The sequence below is a fragment of the Zingiber officinale genome, chromosome 9B (assembly GCF_018446385.1).
Source record: "Zingiber officinale cultivar Zhangliang chromosome 9B, Zo_v1.1, whole genome shotgun sequence".
Classification (NCBI taxonomy): domain Eukaryota; kingdom Viridiplantae; phylum Streptophyta; class Magnoliopsida; order Zingiberales; family Zingiberaceae; genus Zingiber; species Zingiber officinale.
Window position 1 is genome coordinate 34242953 of NC_056003.1, and position 11967 is coordinate 34254919.

The window sequence follows — 11967 nt, forward strand, 5'->3', positions numbered from 1 at the left end:
AATAACCAGATCCACGATGGAATCTGAGTTTATAGCTCTTGACAAGTGCGGTGAAGAGGTTGAATGACTATGGCAATTCTTAGAAGATATTCCTCTATGGTCGAAACCTGTGCCGGCGATTTGCATACATTGCGATAGTTAATCAGCAATCGGTTGGGCACAGAGCCATCTGTATAATGGTAAGTCTAGACATATACGTCATAGACATAATATCATTAGACAACTACTCTCAACTGGAATTATCACTGTTGACTATGTGAAGTCAAAGGATAACCTAGCGGATCCGCTAACCAAAGGGTTAAATCGAGAGTTAGTTGCAAGCTCATCAAGAGGAATGGGCTTGATGCCGTTGTCAGCGATCAGTGCAGAGGACATCCAACCTATGCTGACTGGAGATCCCAAGAACTAGGTTCAAAGGGACAACTAATCTGCACTGACTAGACACACTGTGGGGGGAGCCCAATGAAACAGTGACTAGACCAGGATAAGCCGATGGGCTTTTAATGATCAAAACGAGTAGATGGTAACTCTTAAGGGATCACCTATGTGAGAAAGAAGTGGGGCCGCTTCGAAGAGAATTGGAGGCACAATTTTTAGAGCTTCTCACAGAATCAAGCGTGTTCATGGCCAAGAACGAACACACTCATGAGAACTGAGTTGTATCAGGGAGAGTCTTGGGTGAGATTTATCACTGCTTACACAGACGACAATATAGTTCAAGGACATCGTGTCTACTATTAGCCAGTAAGCAACCAGATCTTCACACAAGAAGGTTCAAAGGGTAAAACCTACATATCCTATACTTGACTCAACTGTTGAATGCTATCACATACCCTGTTTTCCATTCATGTGGGGGGTTGTTAGAAATGTGAATGAAATAAAGAGGTGGAGACGAAGAGACTCTATTGTGCATGAGTTTAGTCCCACATTAGAAGTCTCTTGGCTTTATTGTTGGTTTAAATTATGACACATGCATTGTAAACATATGCATGGGGAGAGACTCTCTCACGCGTGAGTGTGCAGGGGTGGGTGCAAATCCAGGGCCCGGATTGTACTGAACCAAGGTTGATTCGTGCGCGAGCACGACTTGCGCATGTCGAATGTCGGACCGGTTGAGGTAAAATTTATCCAAAAGAATGAACCAACATATTGTCACTTGAATCTTGCTCAAGGGTGTAATGGAGCATTAATGTGAAATTAATGCTGATTCTGTAACGTCTCGACATTAATGGCGACATTAAACTCATTAATGGTGATTTCGTAACGTCTCAGTATTAATGGCGACATTAATCTCATTAATAATGATTCTGTAACGTCTCGACATTAATGAAGACATTAAACTCATTAATGACGAAATTAAACTCAGCATTAAATGATCATAATTTGATCGTTTATTGCAGGCAAGATGAGAGCTCCTATATAAGGAGGCTGGATCTTGAGCAAAGCGAAGGGAAAAGCGAAAGCAAAGCGAAAGCGAAGCAAAAGCAAGAGAATTCCTCCACCTTCGTTCCCCGATTCTTTTCTCTCAATCGTGCATCTGCTCGGCTAAACTACTTGTGATATCACTCAGGTGCATTCTCAGTTCGCCACAAACAACCAGTGCTTGGTTGCGTTCGTGGTTTTGTCGTTGTATCCTGGGAAACAGACGATCTGAAAAAACCTCGAAGCACAGCCGGAGGTGGGACGAATCTGTTTCAAGGAAACTGCGTTGATCGCAGGCCTCGGTCCGCTACTCTGTTTGTCCACTCGATTGGACTCTTCATCTGCTGGGTCAACCATTCGCCCTTCTGATCTGCCCAACCGGTCTCCCGCTCTGTCTGTCTATCCTTCAGTCTGCTCGGACGCTTTGATTGCTCAAACTCTGAGGTCAGAAAATTAGCCCCTGCTGACAGCCTGAGATTATCTGCTCAGGTCATCTTAACTATGAGTTAAATTTAATTCGAGTATTTAGATTCAGCTAATTTCCTGTAAATTTCCGACTATAAATTGTTTGGTTTGCAACACACCACGAGATTGCAGCACCCCCTCCACAACCTCACAACACCCTAGTAGTCATTGTGTCGGTCACACTGGAACTATAAAAATCGTCTATTTCAGACAGCAATGGCAAGGAATTAGCTCATGTGGAGTTTGCAGATAAAAGGTGGAAAAGAGTAATAAAAAATATGTAGCTTGTCCAAAAAAAATTCCAAACAAACAAGACGGTTTATGATTGCAAACAGTGCAAGATGTTCTAAGCATCAAAGTTTTTCGGCTAAGAACTACATCAACCTCAGAATTGCTGAAGATGTAAACAGAAGTAGTAAAACAACTGCATCTAATTAACAAGCTGTTGTAGAAACATGTCATCAAGCTCATATGGAATTTTCAGTTAAATAACAAAATTGTAACAGGCACAACATATCCCATCATCTCGAAACCAGTTTGCATTTGTCACTTGTGTTGAAGCAACTGTTCATCAGGATTGCGCTTCTGCTTCAGAGTTACTTTGTCTACGATGATGACATAAAACTTGTTTTACTAAATCTGCATTTATCGAGTCAGTGCAGGAAATCATTATCAGTAAAGATTGCTCCAGCATATACATGGGGAGGTAGAGGAACAAGATCAGAGACTCAGGCATACTAGAAATAATACAAACTTTCTGAAAGCTAGTTTATTTGAAATTTCATTTGAATGAACTATAAATTATAATCAGCATCCATAAATCAGGAATAACAGCTCCAGAATAGTTGGGACTAATGATTTTTGTTGTTATATCCATGCATCAGTGAGCATGATGCAGTTCTTTCTACCATTTGTTAGGCGGGATGCATTAGAAATAGTCAAAACTCACAAGTATAACTTAAATTATACTCTTCACGGCCGATCTTAACTATTCGCCAGAACAAGTAATTTATCAGTCTTCATTGCGTAAATTGATAGATGTTTCAATCGGAAACACTGCATTATGCCAAATGGTCTTTTAACTCAGCAATCACTGAAATGCATGGTCAAACTCATGTTGCCTTTTATTCTAATGGAATATCACAGCAGCAGCAGCATTTATGATGCCTTTCCAAATATTTGAGTTTCATTATGCCTCGATCAACCATCATCACGTCAATGCAGGTATATGATAAATAACACTACTTTAAGGAATAAGTTTGCTGATAGAACTCTGCGCCGTATTAGTAATTACTTCTCCCTTCCATTTCAAGGTTTTACAGAAGGAGTAGGTGCCAGTAGGCCATGAGTTATGAATAAGCCATCACATTATAATCAAACTCAGCATCGTCATTAACGGATAAAATGCTGAAGATGTGTGTTGACAGACCAATGCAGATGGATATACTCAAGAACTAAGCTAGCAAAAGATGGCATCTCCAATTGTTTACATTGTCACCCTTCTATAAATGCCAAGGTAAAAAGAGATGCAAAAAAAGGGATCCACTTAGAGACACAAAATCCTATGTTCACAAGCCATGTTCCGTTTTTCCCTTATGAATTATTAATCATAGCACCACAAGTAATATAAAACTATCACCATTGTATCACAGAACTTTTTAATTTTTCTGGGCAAAAAAGGTATTAACTTTATGGACTATTTAATTAGATTTCATCATCCAGAATCTGACGCATAAGAAGATAGTTTGCATGAAAATCCAGTAGTTAAACAAACATGTATGAGTGTAAAAGAAATATTTACTTGTAAAAGAGTAGATACTGACCTTTAATAATTCTCGGCCACAGGTCTAGACGGGAAAAGTCTCAGAAGAAAAGTTACTAGAGACCATAAACAAACCACACCAAGAACTTGGAAAACAGCTAACATGGAAATTAATGCACTACTCCTTTCCATTGCTGAGTTTGTTGATGCATCTCTCATTAAGAACATTAACCTTTCCATAAAGTTTGCTGCCTTGCTCAACTGATACAATCTATAAACCTGTAATATGTATTAGTTTTTTTAAGAACAGCATCAGACAAAAGAAGCAATATTCAAATTGTTACCTCAAAGATTATTGGCAATGTAGGCCAACAAGAAGAATTGCAGTCAGTGAGGCGTATCTCAAATGCATATTGTACGGCACATCCCAATAGAAACGGGGTAACTGCAACAACAGCAGGAAGACCAATAACTGGCCAAACAACATAGGCAGCAAGAAGAGGTGCAAAAATCTTGAAACCCATGGTGAAGAAGGAATATGAAAGGTATCCTCTAAGGCCTGTGATAAGGCTCCACCTTTTTGGACTGAATTCAAGATATGGACGCTGAACATGATCAGTAATGGATAAAAATGCAGCAAGCCCAGCATAGAATATTATTTCTGCAGATAATGAGGCAACAATCTCTGCAGAGAGCATTTAATGTATCAGAAGAAAATAAAAATATATATATATATGAAGCACTATGTAGCTTAAGTAAGATTCAACTGGCATTTCATAAAGTACTTTCACTAGGAAGATGATTATTATCATGAAATATGATGAAATAGTTCCATTAAGGCAGAAAAGATTAACCAAAATATTTTAGCAAAGTGTTACGATTTATATTTCACCTATGTGAGTTATTATTCAAATATCCTCCATCAATTTTGTTGAGCAGGTTATGTTTAAAGTGATCCTTGAACACAACAGAAATAAGGTGGCTTTCATACAGTAGCCTTTCTGATTAATGTGTTTCTAGACTTACCATCATACCATATCCAACGAATTTTTCTCCCTTAGGTAGAAAATGATGTTGTATCAGAATAAAAGACAATCACTTTGAATGAGCCTAGTCCATGTACTATTTTTATAGAAGACAAATTATCTATTTATTAACCAAAAAGAAAAGGAGAAAAATAATGGTTTTCTGGTATAATTATAGTTTCTGAAACCAAGTGGAAATCAACAAAAGAAACCCAACATGTCATGTTAGTCACTGCTATTAGTTCTATATATATGGAACTTATCCTACCTATACCCAAAAGTATAGTTTCTTCTGAGAATACGATTAATGATGAGGTTGTTTAGTTTTTATACTTATATTTAGCATAATTTCCTTTAGTTGCTTTGCAAATAAAACGTTCAACTCTAATTGATGGAATATGTATAACAATGGAATCTATCAATTTCATTGGACCTACTCACATCGCCTTAACTTATTTTCTCAATTGTTGTGTCCACAATTACGTGCATGAAAGTCATATTTAGACTTTTTCCCCATTTCAAGTAATTCCACAAATCCAACTCAATGCTTTCTAGTTAATTGTGCTGCTTTTACTTGATGCCAGACACTCTCAACTCATGAGGCAAGGTTGTTGGGGCTGGTATGGTCTTGGTTGTAAGGTTAATAGATTTTATTGATCATTCAAAGTTCATCATAGATTCTGTAAAATTGGTGTTAAAGACAACAACAAACTCATCGGTTTGCGTAACAGACAGAAAACATAGATTCCCTCGATGCCAGTGTTAGATGGCGAAAGAGAATTATTATCTGTTACAAGAGGAACCATCTCAACATCATGGCGTAAAAGCAAGTAATTTTCCAAGAGTAACAAATACCTGAAAGGACCTCATCTCTCAGGACTGATTCAATTACACTTCTGAGAAAAAATTGGGGAAGCACTGCCGAAGATATCAGAGCTAGAGGACCCAAGACCCACACGAGAGATCCTGTGCCATCCTTGAGAGGGGGAGAAGCCAGCTTTCTCTCTTCCACCGTCTGGTGAGTTAATCCACAGAAAGAGGCAGACCCTGACTTCCCACTAATGGAACCAAAACTTCCCTTTCCATTAGACTCAGACCGAGCGATCGAAGAAGATCCCTTCGAGACAACTGAGGACCTTCTGGTATCCGAGTCGAAATTGGAGGAATTGGCCTCCCTGTCCGCAGCACCATTGGACTTCTCCGAATCAGGCAAATAGGAAAACACTTTCGATCGACCTTACAGAAACCCCACCGAGACGACGTCAAGATCATTTTTTTTCCGTATATAATTAATGAAAGAGGCAAAAGGATTTACCGCCGGAAACTTTCCCGAAGCTAAAGCTACGGCGTTCCCACCGAAGCATAGAGTATGGGAACTGCAAGGTAATATGAGGGTTGAGGGTCTTTGGTTTGCGTGAATTGTGGGGGGAGAAAAGAGCTTACTGCGGCGCGAGGAATGGGGAAGCTTCGACGACGGGATCCAGACGGCGTCTGGGTAGAAGATGAGGGAAGCGAGAGGCGGAGCAGGCGGCGGTTATAGCAGCAAACGACCTGCGTCATCGTCGTCGCCATCGCATCCGGAAGCAGGTGTTCTTCAAAAAATCTCAAACCCTCGTTGGCCGCCTTCAGTGCCTGCCGCCTTGTCGAGTTTAGTTTCTTCTTTAAGCCGTTGAAACCTTAATGCGATGTATGTTAAATAATTTTAAGGCGAAAATAAAAACAACACTCATTTTATTTTTTATTTTTTAAAAATAACACTCTAATGCATAATAATTAATACTGTGATTGAGACAAAATTGAAATGATTTTAATAAAATTAAAAGATAAAAAATATTTTTATATAAATTTTTTTTTATATAGTAATTTTGATAAAATTAAATTAAAAATATTAAGTCGGTTTAAATATTCTAATAACTAAGTGCAACACAGAATGGAAGATTTACTCTCTCTTCAATTCCCTTGTATGCATTATTTAATACAACAAGGTCCATCAACTGGGCACGAACTGGTCCATGAGAATGCACACGGTTAGACCTGACCCCGGTCCGAGGTCGGGTCTGGCCCGAACTCGATCCAGATCCGTAATTGGATTAATAGATCAGTTGCCTATTGATCCGGTTCATCGGGTCGAACCAGAATCGTCTCGGCAAGTTGTCGGGCCAGTTCCGGTTCTTTTGGTTCAAAACTGGTAGACCGCCGATTAATCGCCGGTTCGGCCTGCCGGTTTAACCATTTTATTTTATTTTTAAACGGCTTGAACCGCCGGTTAACCGGCAGTTCCTAACCGTTGGGGGAGGATGGGTTTTTTGGATATTTTTTTCAACGGGTAGAATCATTTGACCGTTTTTTGATCAATGGCTATAATTTAGTGTCAGTTACTATCAAAACTCTATAAATATAGAGCTCATTTCATCGTTTTCATACACATCTTCTCTACTCTTAATCTCAATTTCGTATTCTCTACACGCTTTTGTTTCCAATCACTACAAGAAAAAAGACTTACAACAATGGTTTTTCACCGTTGTCGTAGCCCCTTTCGGACTATTGTTAAAGGCTGTGTTGTTAAAGGGGGTGCTCAAAGACAAGAGTTTTTATCCGTTGTCTTTGAAGACAAAGACAACAGTTTTTAACCGTTGTCTTTGAAAACAGACAACAGTTTTACAACGGTAAAAACTCGTTGTCTTCTCATTGACAACAGTTATTTACCGTTGTCTTTGAACGTATGCCTTTAATAATAAGCTCTTCAACAACAGTTTTGAACTGTCTACGACAACGACTAAAAACCGTTGTCTTTTTAGCCAATGACAACGGTTAAAAACCGTTGTCTTTTTAGCCAACAATGTTATTTAACATCAGTTTGACAATGATTTTTCACTGTTGTCTTTTAATGCCATTGACAACAGTTTCACATATTTAAACTGATGTCTTTGGGTACAATATACAATATTTTGACAATAAATAAAAAACTGAATTTTTTCCATCATTTAATAATATATCTACAAAATATCATCATCCAGTGCAAATTTCATTAAAGTACCAAACATCATCATCCAAACATCATTAAAGTACCAAACATCAACATCCAAACATCAAAAAAGTTTACAAAACTAAATACTACCCATAACAATATATCACACATATATATGAAGTCCAAAATATCTTGTTTTGTTGGATCAAATCTTCTCTACCTGTGCATCTTCTAAATACCCTGTTCATCTTCTAAACACCATATCGAGAACTGCAACCTTTTCCCTGAGGTATTATGCAGAGTTTATATATGCTTTCTAAACACCCTGTGCTTTCTCCTCCCTCCTAGCTTCTCTTTTCTTCTCCTTTCTGGGTATGGTCATTATCTTTTCCCTGAGGTAAATAGCATATGATTGCAAGTTAAGTCATTTCCCCAGAATAAATGGCATAAAGATGATGATGACAAAGATGTTGTACATATCTTTCTGGCATAGTGTGCTGCAGCAGCAGGACAAATTTGAACATTTTGTCGCCCCTAGGCAAAAGTCCAAGCTTGTCAGCAATGGTGATTATTCCAAGTCCTGTAGGAGGAACCAAAACCAATCTTCCAAATATGATAGCAGCAGTTGTTCGTAAACCAAGTCTTTTACTGCCTGGGCCAGAGCCTGGAACACAACAAAGTGCCATATAGCATGTAACATTTTGGATATTCTAGATTCAAGATGGAAACCCAATGGATAGTTTTTATGTCAACTATTTCATCAAGCATCACTAAATGTACTTGTTCAACTTCTACCAGCAAAAGAACTTTAGGCTGTCAGACATAGGATATCAATATGTGTTTGAAGAAATGTTACATAAGAAATGGAAGATTGCATACCATCCACAAGATTTCCACCCAGAGCAAGCAAAATACATGGGATCATCGCTTCCCTGGAAATCAAAATATAGACAATCCTTCATGTCTTAAAATATTTTTTACTTTGAATGTAAATACAAAAAATAGAGGTCCTTGAGTGTTAAAAGGTTATGCAAATAACCAAGTCATTAACCAGACAAAACTCCAAAGCAGAGGTCCTTAAATGTCAAAAAAATTATGCAATAACTGTCATTAACCACTAACCAGACATCATATATCAGGCTCATCTTATTAGCTCACTATAGTGCAATTAGAATAGTTACAGAAATGGATGGCCAATAAGTTATCTTAATTCTCTAATCTAAATTTACCATAGAAGAATGTGATTGCAACTTGACATTTCTTAAACAGTTCATACTTAGCATCATTCATAGAAATCTTCATACTTTTTCAACCTTAACAAGGTAACTATTTTCTGTACAGACTCTATTTGCGTGTTACTAAATGAAAAGGTTCTAAATTTCAGTAGCATGAGAAAATTGGCAAAGACAAAGAAGGAAACAGATCAATACCCAAGAATAAGGCAACTGTTAGTGAAGAAGAATAGCGGGGCATCATCAGTCAAGATGAAGTTCTTCAAAAATGGTATAGAGCCAATGATGATAGCCAAAGCCTAATTCCATATAAAACATTAGTAATACCTAATCCCATATAAAACATCATTAAAGTAATCATGCAAAATATTGCTTCTGCATAACATGTTAAAGACAATCATTAACAGAAGGTAACAATACAATAATTCAAATAACCACCACAAAAAATTCAGAGAATTTCATGTTAATTACCCCCCAAAAGTTTGTCCTTTTGCCAAATGTACTCAAAGTTTCATTATAAAACTCTAGTGAAGGCAGGGGTTTTAACTTATTAGAGTTTGTAAAGGTTGGGAGTTTGCTTTGCTAAACTAAAATTTTGGTTTAGAGGGATGTTGCCAATGAAAAAGTAGTCATCCGGTATTGACAAAATGAAACTCTGATTCATTTCACAAGAGAGTAAAATCTGGAAAAAATTAAAATTTCAATATGAGAAATGGGCAAGTTTGTATTTCTTCATAATCAAAGAATTCATAAAAATAACAGAGGAAGGAAATTAGGAAGAGTCAATGAGATGATACTTGATCTTGACCGGTTAAACTAATACATTCATTACAGAAAATCAAACAAATATGAAGTTCACATTTTTATCTCAACACAAAAAATGTTCATTATACTAGGCATGCCAACATCATTGCTCTTCACTCTAAAAGCATAAATAAATTAAGATCCCAATGTCCATGAGACAAGAAGCCCCAGAGAGTGTTTTAAGTATAAAGTATTTAATAACAAGTGACAAGGACAAGGAATTGGAAATTAGAACTTCAAAAAGACAATTTTCAAATCAAATACTCACTGAGGCAATAATGGGAGGCTGAAAAATTTGCTTTAGCTTCAGCTTTCCAACAATATACCATAGGATGCCAATTATCTGCATAACCATCCAATCCGACATATGACACGCTCAGATATTAGTATAAAAAAATTAGAATTTAAAAAATGAATCGCCAGAACTTCAAACAAGGTTCTTTCATTTTCTAAACTAATATTCAATCCAATTAATATAAGTTAACAGGTAACCACAGATTTAGAAAGCCATTGCCTAAGCTGCTTATGCAACTGCATAAACCTTATGGTCACATAAGGATCATACACACTAAAAAAATCCTAGGCTTGTTGAAATCCATGCCACGCTCAAGTTAATATTGACTACACCATACCAACTTTGACAAATCGACAAACAAAAAAACAAGTATTTAGTTTAGATGAACTGAATAAGGTTTTAACTGCACATACAGATCACATATCTCATATGTCACTATTTAGTCCTCTTCAAAAACCATCTAGGCGGCTCAACGTTGCCCAAGCATGAGCTTTTTAATACCATGGTGTGAGATTGCAATTTGTTTTGTTAGCCATCACACAAAGATAGCATTATGGCTGATAGGAAAAGCAATGTTATACTAAAAAGAACGTGGAGTCTTATGGTCCACATTTGTGCACAATCCATATTCCATATACATGTGATTCTCATGTGCCGTTGATGAGAATTCAAGCCTAGTTTAGCCATAGTGAGGTGAGTCTTGCATGTTGAAATCTATCATCGAATACAAGGTTCAACAACAATAGATTGTTCAGCGATCCTGTGTGCAACAAACTGTAATCATGGGTACAGACTCACAGCAAACTATAACATAGCCAACTGAAAGGGGTTTACCTAGCCATAGCATGAACAATATCTAGCTGCAGCCTTGTAACATCAGACAATGTAGTGCACAGAACTGTACAATTGCAATTATCATTCCATGCTACACCAAGCATCATTAGTTTTCATATGTTGCACCTATGCCATGGAATTTGCACATGATGAAAGATAACAATAATCACCACAACATCGTCAAACCCCTTTGAAGGAATTTGTGGTATAATCAGCATTTATTAAGGAAGGAAATGATATTCGGACCGAGTGTGATTATCTGACACGAGTGTGGATCCAAGTGCCTGTCATGGCTACTTATAAAAAAATTTTACTCACGATCAAAGGATATCAAGCATCCATTCAGAGTGTCAATGCTCGAGTGCATGTATTCAAGATCAATACAAAGGGAATAAATGAAAAGTCAAAGTATCGAAGAGGAATCATTGTTGCTTAGATCAAACCTAATCTTTATGGGTTTCCATCTTGACAAAAGCCCAGTCATCAACTCACCAAATCAAAATCCAACGATCTACTTCCACAGATTCGAAAGCAAGAAGGAAATGAACAAAAGCATTCTCCACCAATACCCTAAAGCCCCCAAATCCGATCAAAAAAAAAAACCAGAACATCGCATAGGAAGGCTAGAGCATCACGGCAGAAGATCCAATCGCGACTCAATCCACAAATTGGGCATCACCAACAAGAAATTAGACTCCTCCTAACAACCTAATCATCACCTCACAGATCTCATACCATCACATGGAAGTATACTTGCTTGACCAGTTAAGGCACGGCTCGGAGAGAAGAGGATCGACGGTTGTGGTCTGCAGTGCTCGAGCGAGGGAGAAGGATCGCTGCTGTGTTGTCCGCGTGAGGGAAAGAAGAAGATCGCCTGCTCGCACACAAGGAAGAGAGGAGACCGACGGCTGGGGCTCATCTCTGATGTTGGCGTGAGGAGAGGCCGGCAACGCCCAGGAACTCGCGAGAGGGAAGGGAGGATGGAGAGGGCGGCGTCGCGAGGTGAGGCTTAGGGGAAGAAGTCGGCGATGAAGAAAGGGGTTCGGCAGTGTCGCGGGAGTGAGGGTTCGGGATTAAGGAATTCGGTGGAGAAGGGAAAGTAAGGGAAAAATAAGAAACCTTGGTTTTAAAAATTCGCGGAGGAGTCGCGAAGGAGGAGT

The 11967-nt window shown here is 38.1% G+C and overlaps 1 protein-coding gene and 1 long non-coding RNA gene across 2 annotated transcripts; both read right to left on the reverse strand.

Moving 5' to 3' along the window:
* Nucleotides 1-2186: 2186 nt before the first annotated feature.
* Nucleotides 2187-6336, reverse strand: LOC122025512. Its single transcript, XM_042584324.1, has 6 exons — nucleotides 6118-6336; nucleotides 5990-6050; nucleotides 5530-5910; nucleotides 3994-4334; nucleotides 3711-3928; nucleotides 2187-2526 (listed from the first exon to the last, which is right to left on the reverse strand). Exons 1-5 carry the CDS (start codon nucleotides 6244-6246, stop codon nucleotides 3713-3715), a joined length of 1128 nt encoding a protein of 375 aa, XP_042440258.1. The 5' UTR covers nucleotides 6247-6336; the 3' UTR covers nucleotides 2187-2526; nucleotides 3711-3712.
* A 1847-nt stretch (nucleotides 6337-8183) lies between these two features.
* Nucleotides 8184-10981, reverse strand: LOC122025155. Its single transcript, XR_006123610.1, has 5 exons — nucleotides 10808-10981; nucleotides 9947-10021; nucleotides 9073-9173; nucleotides 8522-8574; nucleotides 8184-8306 (listed from the first exon to the last, which is right to left on the reverse strand). It is a non-coding gene; the product is annotated as an uncharacterized LOC122025155 (long non-coding RNA).
* Between the last annotated feature and the right edge of the window lie 986 nt (nucleotides 10982-11967).

Excerpts from the sequence above, each read along its gene's own strand:
- LOC122025512 (XM_042584324.1), bottom strand. The coding sequence starts at position 6,246 with ATGGCGACGACGATGACGCAGGTCGTTTGCTGCTATAACCGCCGCCTG. Across the intron at positions 4,335-5,529 it reads GAGAGATGAGGTCCTTTCAG|AGATTGTTGCCTCATTATCT; the intron begins GTATTTGTTACT and ends TGCTCTCTGCAG. Across the intron at positions 3,929-3,993 it reads CATTGCCAATAATCTTTGAG|GTTTATAGATTGTATCAGTT; the intron begins GTAACAATTTGA and ends TACATATTACAG.